General features: G+C 37.1%; 1 protein-coding gene across 4 annotated transcripts in view; it reads left to right on the top strand.

Annotated features, from left to right (window-relative positions):
* The window catches only part of LOC140229440 (dixin-like), a 236,782-nt gene extending 224,150 nt beyond the window's left edge, over window positions 1-12,632 (top strand). For all 4 annotated transcript variants that reach the window (XM_072309692.1, XM_072309691.1, XM_072309693.1 and 1 more), the window contains 7 exons: window positions 2,200-2,304; window positions 2,792-2,881; window positions 4,391-4,492; window positions 5,833-5,992; window positions 7,261-7,366; window positions 8,767-8,875; window positions 9,922-12,632. In XM_072309692.1, coding sequence (XP_072165793.1) covers window positions 2,200-2,304; window positions 2,792-2,881; window positions 4,391-4,492; window positions 5,833-5,992; window positions 7,261-7,366; window positions 8,767-8,875; window positions 9,922-9,996 — 747 coding nt within the window. In that variant the 3' untranslated portion in view covers window positions 9,997-12,632. The remainder of the gene's footprint in view (window positions 1-2,199; window positions 2,305-2,791; window positions 2,882-4,390; window positions 4,493-5,832; window positions 5,993-7,260; window positions 7,367-8,766; window positions 8,876-9,921) is intronic.
* The last annotated feature ends 2,775 nt before the right edge of the window (window positions 12,633-15,407 follow it).

Here is a 15,407-nt window from a genome sequence, read left to right on the forward strand (position 1 = left end):
TGCTCTTTCTTTCCTACTTTTAAGCCAAATAATCCCTATCTTTTAGTCAGAAAGGTTGGGAGGTCTGCATATAGGAAAAGACCACATCATGCTTGTGTACTACTACCCAATGTTCTCAAAACAGTACCCCTACCCAATGTTGTGAAAACAATTGTCCTCCTACCTGTATACCCCTACCCAATGTTGTAAAGACAATTTCCCCAAGGAAAGAACCATGATATTCCTGTGTACCCCTACCCAGTCTTCTCAGACAGTGACCCTAAGAAAGAATAATATGTCAGGTAATAAGATTATTGATCGGATGTTCTCATTTGAATGAGTGAAATTATGTAATTTCAAAGCTTTGTATAATGAAGATGTTTGTAGTGTATAAAACAAAGTTAGTTACCTCTTTGTCAGAAAGTTAAGCATTGCATGCACAAAGCTTCCTTGAGATTTGGCATCAACATGTCATAGTGTCTGGAGAACAATCCAACCATAGAAATAGTTCAGGAAATCAACAGATGACAGTTAAGTCAGAAACACTCACCATGTGATATGTTTACATGTCACGTTATATGTCCTCCCTCACTTTATGAAGTCTCCTTGAATCTTTCAAAAGAAATCCAAAGATAGTGTGGCATACTCGGATCTGTTTAATACACTACTAGACTTGTTCCTGCTGTTCGTCAGCAGTTTGACTGCTATGCTTGTGATGTGAGCGACTCTTGGAATTATTACTTACAAATATATATATTCAGCAAAATGTTGAAAAAAAAAATACAAAGACACATGTCTATCTGCTGCCCATAGCTCTTCATTGCCTAAAACAGCTTAAAATTTCATCTTACTTGCCATTTCAGCATTCGTGAATATTATTACTACAGAGGGTAATTTCTTTTGCCTGTGTTCGAAAACAAACTTGATATCTTTTTCTCTTTTTGTTTTTTTCATTTGCATAATATACCTGGCTTGTACATGTATCTTCCCCTCCCTTTCCAATAAAAAAACGTCTTTATGATGACTGTGCTTTGCCAAAGTTTTTGTGCCTCCGCCACGAAGTGTCACCAGAGGCATTATGTGTTCGGGTTGTCCGTCCATCCGTCCGTCCTTCCGTCCGTAATCAATTTTGTGGACAGCGTATCTAAAAAACTGTTGGAGGTATCCTAATGAAACTTGGCATGTATGTGAATGAGTGGGTGAAGTTTTGCCTTTCAACTTTTTGGCGCACATGCTCTAGGTCAAAGGTCAAAAGGTCAAGGTCAAATGCTCAAATTTCACTATTTCCCCTATATTTATTCAATGTCTTGAGGTATTTTCTTGAAACTTGGTGTATACATGAACTACCAAATAAAGATTCCCCAGATAGGGCTTTGGGTCATGAGGTCAAAGGTCAAGTGAAAATGTTAAAATTTCGCTTTTTTCTCCATATCTCACAAAGATTTCAAGGTATCTTCATGGAACTTGGTATATATGCATGTACTGACTGTCAGTGATCATGTAGGGAATTTAGGGGTCAAAGGTCATTGGTCAAGGTCAATTCATCAAAATGTCGTTATTTCTCTCTTATCCATGCAATGCCTGCAGAATTTTTTCTTGAATTTTAGTATGTATTATCCAATAGAGATTCTCTTGGAAGTTTCTTGCCAAAAGGTCAAAGGTCAAGTGAAAGTGCTAAATTTCACTTCTTCTTTAAACTTATAAAAGGGTCAAAAGTTGGGTGCAACTCCTCAAATCCCCAAATACTTGCACTCTTAGACAGTATAGCCATTCATCCAAATAAACCTAGTTTATGGAAAGTGAACACTCAATGCATTTGTGACAAACCTGTCATTTTGATATTTTGCCAGTTATGTGAAACTGTCATCACGCATTGTCAAGACATTGTGCTATAGACCTATTTTGAGAACCATGCATTATGGTGGAGGCATACCAGTCGCCATAGCGACATTTCTAGTTTTTTTTTTTTTTTTTTTTTTTTTTTTTTTTTTTTTTTAAGGTGAAACCTATTCAGGATGTGAAACAACTGTAGTCAGAAGGTATTTTTAAATGCCCATACTTGAAATTATATTTTACTATTTTTTTCCCCTCAATTTTAGGAAGTGGAAGAAGAAGGAATAGATTTTTTAGTTAATCCTTTTTTTACAGGTTCATGTTTGATAGCTCAACATTGATTCAAGTCACTATCACAAAGAATACTTCTTGTTTTTCCCTTCTCAGACCCAGCTGCAGAATCGGCTTGAGGAGTCAGGGGGCTCCAACATGGAGCTTGAGGCTCAGATTCATGAACTCAGCCAGAGACTCAGCACTGTGGGCATGGCTGAGGTCAGTTTTCATTCTCCCTTCAGCCACTCAATTCTCATTCACTAATCATCTTCTCATTTTTCTCTTTACCAAATTATTTCATGAAGACAAGTGACATTGTCTTGATGGGGATAATTGCTTATAAGTCATGGAGAAACCTGCAATAACATGCTGGTGGAAATGTAAATATACGTTTTTTTGGCTTTTTGTTTTAGTTTAAGTTTGGGACCAACTGAATGTCAGTTAATCATAGTATATGGCTTCTTGTGTTCATATGAAACAGTCTCTCTTGTGATGTGATAGTCAGTTATGTGATGATGGGGTAATAATAATAGCAGGGTCATCTGGAAGAACAGTGACAACACTGAAGAGACTCTCCTGAATAAATAGACCATATCATCGATCATTATCTAAAGGAAAAGAACTTTATTATTATGAGCATTTTGTAGTAATGCTGCTTTCCATCTATGTCTCTCCCATCACATGCACTCATCCAAACATCTCACAGGCAAACTTAGCAGCACATATATCAGCCCATGACAGGAAACTTGGCAAATTAGAAGGGCAGTTACAGTTGGGATCAACCCCCTTAAAAGAGGTGAGTATGAAACCTCATGAACAGTCATCTGCACTTCACGCATTTTAAGTGACATTGCCTTCTGAGAGTGCACTGCCCCAAGAGAAGTGCTGATTTCATTGTCATGTTTTATGAATAATTGCAGTTAAGTTAATATTGTTCGACAACAAAAATCTGTGAATGAAAACAAGAATATGCATGCAATCAGACAGTGCAATAGAGATACATTGTTACTTGCTGGTAGTCACTGTACTGATTGACAGCCAAATTCATCAAGTGGTTAATTGACACAATGTGATAGCTGCAAGCAGTGTGCTTTTGTTTGCTGATTTGGTTGTGAAGAGACAGCATGTTTATAAACAGATGCAAAAGTTTGATATCTTGGAGATGTTCTATTTTTTTTTTCTTTAAAAACAGATGTTGAGCTGTCATGTCGTTTAAACACATTAAACGATGTCAATGGTCAGGTTTAATTGCTTGAATTATACTATTTTATACTGCAATAATACTGTCTTTTTCCACATCCTGGAAATGACTGAACACTTATCAGTGTCCCTATAAAACATTGTTACATGCATTACCACAAAGTGATATGTAGGGAAACTTATGGGCCTTGGGTCAAAGGTCAAGTGAAAATGCTAGAATTACACCTGTTTTGTGTTTCTATGTGTGTAGATTGTGTGCTTATTTGTGTGTATTTGGATTCAGTTTTTGCAGCCATCATAAGAGAATCACATGAATGCTTATGAGCGAGCTACCATAGGACCAACAGTTCAAAGTTCCCTTAAAAAGAACTATAAAGCAATGAGGATGAAGTGCCTTGCTTTTAATAGGAGTACCTCAATGTAGAGAGAGTTGAGGTCAGGGCTATGTTCAAGCCATTTCATCCTAGCAAGCATGTGATTCCAAACCTTTGATATCTATCATCCTGGTTCAATAGAGGCAGACATTCGTCATTATAGGGACACTGCCCTGGAATCAGACAGTGTAGGCAGTACTACTGGCTGCACAGTCTCAGTATATCATAGGTCTCCTAATGACATCCATAATGATACCAATCCAGGCTACAATGCTTACCTTGCTAATTGATGTCACATGATTAATACAGATGTGATAAATGTTTTCTGCGTGTGCCATACAATACATCAGTATGCCATCAATCTTCCATGAGCAGAACCAAGCGAGATACATTCTTCAATGTCACTGAATGCCGTCTTATTCTACTTCCCTCAGACATATCACTGGGACCACTACCTGTAGGCATTGCTGGCAGCCTTGCATGCTGTGAAGTCTAATTGTCTCTACTCACTTTGTTATTTCTTAATCTTCAACCTATATGTCATATCATCGTGAAGATTTTGGCTGCAGAATTGTCAAAGATAGCCTGCAGCGATCACAATGAATTCACTGCTGTGTGTTGGTGTCCTCAAACTGTCATGTAGATTTCGAAAAGATATATGAAGAGTAGGTTGTTTGGTGTTTTTTTTCAATCCAGATTTTGTTTCCTCAATACGAATCCATTATTACTAGGACTCAGAAGAGATGCAAACAATCCGTAGCACACTACGCAGTCTGAGGGGCAATCTGAGTAGTCATGATCCCAGTCATCATCTCCTGGATTCACTGGAACAGGTCAGGCTGCATGTTATATGCCTCCCAACATACACAAAATCATGATCAAAGCACACTTATATTTTTGTATTGAGCTGCTTTCATGTCGGTACCGAGAAGTAACAATGCTCCGTGATATCTATGCCTTGTCTGCTTGAGGTCAAAAGTCATGGAGCTTTTGACAAGAATTGATATATGTTACCCTGCATCACAAAATCACCGAAAAAGTTGCCAAATAAGGATTTTTAGTCAAGGGCAGATTGTGAAAGAGCAGATTCTAAGCTCTAAAATAACATGTAACTCAGTGCTAGTGGACTTTCCTAACCCATTTGAATAATGATAAGAAAGTTCACCCTCTGGAAAGGTGTTGACTGAAAAGCTTTGAAGTGAAAGGTCTTTTCAAGTGTTAAATCTCGTACAATCATATCCAAGTTTCTTAGGCTTATCTCTTAGCCCAGCTTTCATTGCAACATCATCATCCTTTTAACTGAAAGTTATTTCAGTTGAAAGTGAAGAATGTGTACAGGATTTCTCATGCTCAGAATCCATATATCCAAGGAAGCCTACATCAGGCCCCAAATACTGCTCTGGAAAAGTTACATGAAAGGCAATTTCCTATTCATTTAATGATCCAAAACTTCAGAATAATATACAAGAAGTACTCTCAGAAAATTTTTGGGAAAAAAAGTATGTTGACAGTGTTTTGGTCATGCAACTTTGGATTTGTGACACACATTGACGTATTTCAGCTGTAACTTCATTTAGGAATATTCAGCCATAAGTTGATTTGTAGAAAGGGAAGAAAGAAATAAACAATTGTCTAAATGAAATTATTGTGGTCAAGGACAGAGGTCCAAGTGTGCTCATACAGAAAATGTTATTTCCTTCCATTACTACAGCGTGGAATGTCTGTCACTAGTATGATTTTGGTGGAATGAATAGTCAATTGTTTGCATGAATATGATAGAAGTGATAAGTCAAAGGTCCCTGAACTTTTGTATAAGAAATGCTATTTTCTAGCCACATCTTTTCCAGCCCATAACTTTTTTTTTTATTTGGTGGCCTGACATCAATTTTTAGTGGCCCCAGGCCTCTGGGCCACCACCACTAATGTCAAGCCCTGCTTATATCATGATACAGCAAACACATACATAAAGCCTGAAATGCAAAAATTTAATGCTGAGAAGTACTTTTAAGGTGAATATAACTCTTCATCTTTATTAATATTTTCTTAAATTTAGCCAAAATTAGGTTGTCTGTAGTTTTATTACTCTCTGTGTATATATTGATACACGTGATACATAGACATTGACATTACATCAATAAATCACTCAAATCACCCCGATTTCTATTTCCTACAGGGTATTGCTTCTATGCTAGACCAGCTAGGTGACTCACACTACATCATCTCCAGACCAATCAGTGAGTCCAGCTCAACAGAGAGTGCCATTAGGAAGTTCAACCAGACCAGGTCATCCCCATCAGATGATGGGATAGACGATAGAAAGGAACCACTGTCAGGTGTGTTTCTTCTTCAACAGTGGCAATTATCTACATTACCAGAGAATAAACCATGGCAATTATCTACATTACCAGAGAATAAACCATGGCAATTATCTACATTACCAGAGAATATCCCATCTTGAATAGGGATAGTATGCTTGTTTCTTAGCTATGATATGTATTTCCAATGTCCTTCATTACAAGCATCATGTCAAGTTTGGTCATGGAATGTTGATCCCAACATGACTGAGTTATTATACAGCAAATCTTTCATGACTACTGATAGATTATCATGTGAGGAATCATGTGATTCACTTTCTGCAATATCTTAAGCTTTCTATACTTTTTGTATTTGTAAGTCCATAGCAGCTTGGAATTACTGGTAGCTTATCACTGGATAAATGACACTCAGTCATTAGTTGAACCAAGGAGGTTCGAGAGATGGAGTTACAACTGACTATAATTATTCAATCAGCTGTCAGTTTTCTATGGATGGACAAAAGAATTCCACAGGTCCATTTGTGCCTTTGATGTTCAATGCTTGAAGCCGCCATCTTTTTGAGCAATCTGAAGATTCATTTTTAACGCTCGTTCCAAATGCAGTGAAATTTCACCTAATGATAAAGCATATGAAACAAAAGTCAATTCCGTTCGAAAATATGTGCAGAAGTGTAAGTCTGAGCTGTATTTTGTAAAAGTGTTTGAAATTTTACCCTCATGGAAAGCCGGTTTTATCACTTTTCTCCTTATTTCCGCCAAATGAAACTAATATGGTATCATCTTCGAGTATAGTTCTTTATAAGTTAATATGTCAGATTAACGTACAGACACATACAGTCAAGTAATTTTGATATCTATTTCAGCAATATTTGAGCAATTTCTATTTGCGCACCCCTGTGCCTTTACCATTGTCTACCGCCAATCGTTCGAAAGTAGGGATAGCGAAAAGTAATTACCATCACAAAGACATATTTTCCTTGGAAAGTAGCTGGTGATTATGCAATGAGACACGAGTCAATTGTCTTCGCATCTGAGCGGCAGTTCCAGTTTGACACACACTTCAAATATTTTTGAGTGGCAGCTTAGAGCATGGGATCAAAGCGAATAAGACTGTTGTGACTCTATTTCTCGAACCTCCTTGGTTGAACATACATACCAACATCATCAGTCTTGACTTGGTAAAATGGCAGCTAATGTAGAGAATTATGAGCAGCACATGGATACTGGGAAGGTGGTATGAAAGAACAATCTATCATGATATCTTTATATGACTCTTTTAATGACAGGATTGGACAGATTAAGTCCTGGGAATAACATGAAGCAACCTTGCACCAAGGTACTGTACTTCACAGAGAGGACAGTCACTCCATTCATGTCATCCATTCCTAAACGGTAAGAGAGATATTGGTCTTTGAGAGCTAAGTACAGTTGAACCTCTCGTATCCGGACAAGTCGGGACCGGGGCTCATCCGGATAAGGGATTTGGCCGGATACGGGAGACTCAATGCTTTATACATGTACATATACATACACATGTACTGATGTAGCCCATTGTAGTACCACATGTAGTAATGTGTATACTGCAACCTTTTCATTGTTACACTCAGTAACAGACCCCAAAATAGAGGTGTATGTTAATGTTGGAAGTAATATGTAATTCATGTATGTTTGTGTAGGAGTTAAAGAGTTGGGAATCCCCCTTTCCTCCCATAATTATTAAAAAAAAAAAAAAAAAAAAAAAATCACGGCGAGATTGCGTCCGTATAATAGAGAGATCCGGATAATGGGAGGCCGGATAGAGAGGTTCAACTGTACTGGTATTTTTTTGTCAAGTCTAAATGTTATCAATGTATGAGAATGTTGAAAAATGAAATGTATGTCTCATCCAATGTGTAATAGTTATTTTGCAGCTAAAATTTAGTCATCACTGCCAATGCATACATTATTATTAACACAAAAAAAGTATATGTATTCATGTTAGTAGTAGCATGCAGAGAAATCAACAATTTTCTTTTCTATATGTGGAAAAGATGTCTGTGTAAGGATTTTTTAGTGTAATTTTTACCAGCTTGGATTTGAAAGCAAGTGCTCGCTAAATAAAGATAGCAAATGCAGTTGGGGTCCTTTCTTATGTAGTTAAACCTTTTCTCAGCCAAAATTTGTGGATAAGGCAAAGAAAATGGCTGTATGGAATCCCTATCACAAAGTTATGAGATCATTTGGATTACACATGTATTTGCCTCATGAGAAACATGTCCTTGTAAAGATATTCAGTAGTACCATATTCATAGATAGTAAGTGAGTGAATAAATGAAAGAGTACAAACTTGCTGAATATGATTAGTACATACTAGATAAGTACTTCTCAACATGACATTTGTGCATTGGCATATTATGGTATTTGCACAAGTGCTCATAGTGAGGTCAGAATAAAACAGTTAAACCTTTCTCAATTAAAATCAAGATCTCTGTGATATATTGAAGAACATAATATAGTGCTTAAAAGCGTGTTTTTTTTTTTCAGGAAATGAAAGTACACCACCATGTGCTGCATGCTGTTGATGCGTAGATGCCAAAATGTAGAGTTGTTATTGCCCAAATCTCACATTGAAATGATGCAGTCCCAACAAGCAAACAATGAAGCTTGTTATGACTAATGTTGTCCAAAACAGTGAATATCAGACAATGGAAAGAGGCCTTCAACCTCACTGAGTTTAAGTTATCCTGAGTCATGTTCTCTTGAAAGTTTTGACATCTCACAAAAGTTTTATCATTTTACCTTTTTGTTTGCAGACTTGGTGAAGTGACTCTGAGAGACTTTAAACAAATCTTTGACCGAGAGGGAGCATACAGATTCCACTTCAAGGCACTAGACCCAGAGTTTGGCACAGTCAAGGAGGAGGTATGCTGTCATAACGTGCTGGCTTAAAGCTCTTATATCCCTTTTGCAAACATTACTAACTGTTGTGTATAGTGTCCCACAGCATCTTTTATAAATCTTTCAGTAATACAACTCACAAGTTGTTGTTGTTTTTTTTAAGAAATGAAATATTAAATCCATGTCACCCAAGAATACACTCCCCTTTTGTACTGAGAATTATGGTTGGATTTTTTTTTTTTTTCAATATGAATAAATTCACTGGAAATCTAGGGTATTGTTTCCCCCTCCATCATATAGAAGTTTCCAGTTTTGTTATTCTGAGGAAAGGTCTGAACTACCTGCCTCAACGATATACCAGCTTTTTAAAGAAATCTAATTTTCAGGGTTGTAAAATACCTCATTACATAACTGGAGAATTCAGCAGATGGAAATATGAATAGGTATGTAGCAGGACCACACATTGTATGTGGTTTATACTAATTTGAGTTATTTGATAATTTATATGGAACAGTTTTATATTGTAAAATCATTGTGTGTTTCCTTTACTCGGTTGCTAGTACTGTGCTTGTACTTCTCAGATCATGATTTTAATTCATGATTCATAAGATGCCAGATGCATGTCTCTTGTATGTCATTTCTACTTCTTTTCCCTCTTCAGTCTTAATGTAATGTTGTATCATGTGCATTGTGTTTCATAGCAATCTCTGCATTCAGATACAACCACAATTGACCCCAATTTGACCCCTATGAATGATTTGCTCAAATTTTGAAGGGGGATTACCCATAATATCATAAAGACACCTAAATGCACTATCAAAGCTTTGTTCCAATAAAGTGGTAATGGGACTTGCATTTGTTCCTTTAATTTTCATCATTTATCACTCCCTTATTTTATGAATTGATTGATGCATCAGCAGGGAGTACTTTTTCTGCCCACAAAATCAGCAGAAAATTCATTATTTGCCTGAGCAAAATATATCTGTGTTCTTGTAATAGGTCATCTCACTGAATTCCATGATTATGATTCCATTCTCTGTTTGCTTTGTTCTGCTTTTTCACCATCACAGGTTGTCAATGATGATGATATTCTGCCTGGCTGGGAGGGCAAGATTGTGGGCTGGGTGGATGAAGACAAAGACTGACACTAAGAGAAGTCCACCTTAAATCACCCAGCAGCAACATGCAGCAGCAAAATTACAAGACCCAAACCACTTACCTATCAACCACTGAAACTTCCTGACAAATGTCACTAGAATGTTGATATACATCAGACCATATCTTTGCTACACAAAAAGAATCTTGGCAAAATATCAAAGTTTGACACTGCCAATGTGAAAAGACTAAAAGTAAACACACACAAATTTATGCCTAACCACAGCAGACAGACTATTAAATAAATCTTGTTGAAGAAATCAGCAATACAATCTTTGAAGATTGTACATCCTGTCATAAGAGGGTTTTTCTTTGCTGTCTATTTGTCTCATCCTCAAACTGTGATCTTCAGATTGTTAACTGTGTTCCTTCTCTTTATAGATTGGTATGTATGTTTTCAAGCCAATGCCTTAATTCAGATGTAAGCTAGATTGTGCTAAATGCATTCAAGTATGAAATTTGCTTATAAAACAAATCCTGCAAATTGTCTAAAACGGACTTTCAAATTCAAGATGTGAAGTATTTGTACCCAAGTAAAGGAGTTGATTAACGGGATTGCTATCAAATTTGTCAGCTAACATCGTCAGACGTAGTAAAAAAAAAAAAAAAAAAACTTGGGTTAGCCCATAAACCAGAGAGTTCAGTGCCACCAGCAGCTTGTGTAGTAAGGCTTCATGTTCAAATTATCTTTCAGTTTTCTCTCTTACACTTCAAGAATTATCATTCATCGCATGCTGTAAACATTTAAGTGATAATATATCTGTGATGAATTCTACAAGTACAAATGTTGCCGTGTATACATCATTTCATTGTACCTTGCCATTTCAGATAGTAACATGGGAGTACATGTAGATGAGATTGCCAAGATACATGATATTCATGGCATTCAATTTGGAATGTCCAATTGATCTAAGTATCCAATCCATATGTTTTCAAGACAAATCTGCAAGAAAACACTGCATCCAATGATGTTTCAGATTATCAAGACATAGTAAAATTGTAACATGACTCATAACGGTGATGTGAAATATCCAGCCCAGAATTAGGTGTTTGCATTAAGAACACTTCAGTGTGTGAATTGAGTGCACACTGTCCTCAGTTTAAGTTTGCACAAGAGATATCCTTGGGAATGTATTTGTCATTCTCATTGATGTATGATGTGAAATACCAGTGTTTTAAATGTATCACTTTTTGATATTCATTCATACAAAGTGAGATGTGCTCCATATATCAGCTTCATCTCGGTGAATGCTGCTTACCGGTACTCAATTTGTCACCAAAATATTGCTCCAGATTATGTAGATTTGTGCCATGCAGGCAAGGTTGGCTTTCTAATTGTCAAAAAAAGAACAAAAACAAAATGTCAAAATGCAGTATTCTCTCATTATGAAAAATGCTCATAGATTGTCACTGTGGCAAAGTAGTTTCCACTGGTTTCTCGATTTGGTTCTTTCTGTTTATATCAGATTCTGTCAACTTGATTTGCTGTTAAGTAGAAATGTTCGCCCATTTTACGCAACACAAAACTAGCATGAAAATAAAAGCACAAAATTTTTTTGCTTGTTATATATAATAGGGATTTTGACTCTGTGAAATTAAAATCCTAAAAAAATTTATTTACTGGCTGAGCGCAACAAATTATTTGCGTGAAAATTTACACTTTTACTGTAACAAAATGTGGATACAGTATAACATGAATTTCACTGCCCAAAGAGTTTATTATAATGAGAGTTTACTTGCATTATTACCTCCACCAAGGGAGGAGGTTATGTTTTCGTTACCGTTGGTTTGTTCATTATTTTGTCCGTGTGCATAATAACTCAAAAAGTAGTGAATGGATTGGAATGAAACTTGCAGGAAAGGTTGAGAATGACAAAAGTACCAAACGATTAACTTTTGGTAGTGATCCGAGAATTTTGGGGGAATTTATGAAGGATTTTTTATATTTTGGCAGGTAGGGTCAAAGAACTTGCGAGTTCAGACTGCGCGTATTTGAGGTTTGCATGCGCGCAGTAAAGTGTGTGCTCTAGTTTCAGCTAGGGCGAGGCGCGTTGTGCAGCTGAGGGTTTATGACGTAACAAAGGCTTCTATATTGGAAAATCGGGCGATTTTTCAGAGGTTGGGAATCGCTGATATCTATGGAAGAGCAAGATTGGCGGAGGTCTGCGCTCTCAGAGTGCTTTTCTAGTTTTGCAATACATTTTTGCCATATAATGATAGCTGAAAGCATGTGGATCATTACCAGTCTGTTCAAAGTTTTGATGTATCTGTAGTCCAAATAAGGTCAATGACCTGTAGGGAAGTATTCTGAGAACATTTCTGCAAGTAGAAGGGAATGCCAGGGGTTCTGTTCTCTCAAGAGGCAGCACACTGTATTTTGACCATGTTAACAAATGTCTGATATCACATACAAAATTCCCAGACAATCAGAGACAAATTGGACAAAAAAAAAGTAGTATTCATCAACACTGTTAAAGATAATAAAAAGTTTTGGTACTTCAAAAGTTTCCCCGAATTTCCATGTTTCAGGTTAAAGTACCTTTCATATAACTAACACTGTGAGACTTACTCGCCCCAAAGTGCTCTCATGTCTTAGTAATCATGCAATTAACTGCGACCAGCAGCCCCATACGCATAGCGACCAGCAGCCCCATACGCATAGCATAATGGGGCTTCGCATTGTAGCATTCAGGATCATGACAGATTTAGTATCGCGGGTAAATATCAAGTTAAAATCCAAAAAATTCTTCAATTTGAAGACTTACCAATAAAGTTGAAGTCTTGAAAACAGGCTTCGGGCAACGTTTGGTTCTGCCAATAGATCCTTTCTGTTCAAATTGATGACTGAATGTGACTGTCGAGAGGACCTTGGGAGAGCTACATACACTGATTACTACGACCAGCGCATACACACACATCACATGCAAACAAATTTCAAATCCATGAACGGATAAGATGTTTGTGTGCGCATGCGCTGGCCGTCATTTCAGTGTAGCTCTCCAAGGTTCCTCTCGACCGAGTCACATTCAGTCATCAATTCGAACAAAAAGGGACTATTGGCAAAACCAAACGTTGCCCGAAGCCTGTTTTCAATACTTCAACTTAACTGGTAAGTCTTCAAATTGAAGAAATTTTTGGATTTTAAGTTGATATTTACCCGCGATACTAAATCTGTCATGATCCTGTAAGCTACAATGTGAAGCCCCATTTAGCTACAGTTCGACCTCGATTATCCGGCCTCCTTTTATCCGGAAATCTCTATTATCCGGACGCGTTCAAGCAGTGAAGGATTTTTTTTTTTTTCATCCAAAAATTGAGAAAAAACAGTGATTTTCATGGATCTATTTCACTAATTTCATAAGATGTGCATGATAGCTTTCTCAATATCTAATGAGGTAAAACATGTATGATTTTCACATAAAGATATACTTTATATTTGTGAAGAAGGGACTACAATTTTGCGCAGGTTAGCACAAATTAAACCACCATTGCAGGGTATGCTACCTGCCTAGCTGCCAGTGCACTGGGACGGCAGCTTGGACGGCAGTTATGTACATTAACATTCCAGTGTGTCTCCCATATCCGGCCAATTCGCTTATCTGGATGAGCGCTGGTCCCGACATGGCCGGATAATCGAGGTCGAACTGTATGCGTATGGGGCTGCTGGTCGAAGTTAGCTACTCAGTATGCGTATGGGGCTGCACGCTGCTGGTCGCAGTTGTCATGCGATAATGGTTTCGTACAATACATGTACTACCTCACCGCCATACGGCGCGGCTCTGGTACGAAACCATTATTGCATGATTACTAAGACATGAGAGCACTTTGGGGTCTCACAGTGTTAGTTATATGAAAGGTACTTTAACCTGAAGCACAAACTAAGACAAGGAAATTCAGGGAAACTTTTGAGGTAATACCAAAACTTTATATTATCTTTAATGACACAATTGGTGATATTAGTGCCATGCTGTGCTCTGGGTCAAAACATTCTTGTCCTTTAGTAATAACATCTATAAAAACAGTGAGCATTGTTGTTATCAAATGTGGGGTTGGTAAAGACTCACTCATGGCAAAAGTAGAAAGATGCCTCAAAGTTTTAGCCATTCTGCATCTATAGAATGAGCCCCTGTAGTTTGGGAAACCAGCCAAAAGAAAACTAGTTATGAGCTATTTGACAGTGAAATGTGTTGATAGTGTGTATATATACATACATAAAACGTTATGTTCTGGATGAGCATGTTCAGCGTTTTCTGTCATTTTGTTTACTTCTGAATTAGTCATGAAAGAATAAAATGAATTCAGCGTTCACCATAAAAGGAGAGAGAACAAAGCTGAAATATGTTGTTACGCATGTCTTGTGATATCATTTGATCAGTACTCTGTTGCATTGGAAGTCATTGAACAGGTGTATGAAGTATTAAAGTTATGTTTATTATGAGGGACTCAATGAGTGATATATGTGTGAATCTAAATTTTGCCTGTGACTGTTCTATCCTTTATAGTTGCCTTACTTGATTCAGTGAATGGAGTCACTTTCAAATACATAGTGGAAAGGAGTGTTTATCTGGAAGCAATTTTCACATGATATGCTTTCGTTTACTGTAAGACCAGATATCTTGGCATGTGTAAAACTTTTATAATTTTCTTGAGGAACCAATATTCACAAAAGAAAAATGCATGCGAAGTTGTTCGTTAAAACAATGCAATGACTGCCAGTGGCAATTCTGTAAGTTTCATGCCGTGCATGTATTTGGTTTTACAGTATCCTGTGGTTATCTTATCATTTATCAGAGCTTTCCATATGGTTGCCCCTTTTTGTTGAGGTCTGTAAGTATTATGTGAAATTGCTTAAGACAGTGTATCATTGATGTACAGCTGGAGGTATGAACTAATTAACAGAACATGAAAGCAATGAATGTGAATAAAATCTTATTTGCAAGTTTAAATGTGAAGATTTGTGTGAACCTGCCATCCCTGATGAAAAGAGGAACACAATAGAGTGATTGTTGGAAGTGAAATAAAATCAACTTGAACAACTTGAACTTGAGCAAAATGATGACAAGAGAGCAAGAGAGGTAGGTAGACTTGTGAAGTCTACCTGGAATGGAATGGAAGTCGTGGAAAGTGGAAGCAGGGAATAGAGTGGAACATGGAAAGATCTTCAGCATAAGACCCCATTTGAACAACTACTTGCTGTGAGGCTTTGCTTTGGAAAGGAACAATAAAAATCTGGATGGTAGTATTAACTAGCAACTGTTAGTTGGAATGTGTAATAGAGGTCTGCATAATTTTTGAACATTTGTGGCATTTTCCAAAGTTCCGTTGATAAACAGTGATCAGTATTCCGAAGATAATTACAAGTCCGAAAAATTAAATATGGTTCGTTTGTCCAATAATGAAA

The sequence above is a fragment of the Diadema setosum genome, chromosome 6, assembly GCF_964275005.1.
Source record: "Diadema setosum chromosome 6, eeDiaSeto1, whole genome shotgun sequence".
In the NCBI taxonomy this organism is placed as follows: domain Eukaryota; kingdom Metazoa; phylum Echinodermata; class Echinoidea; order Diadematoida; family Diadematidae; genus Diadema; species Diadema setosum.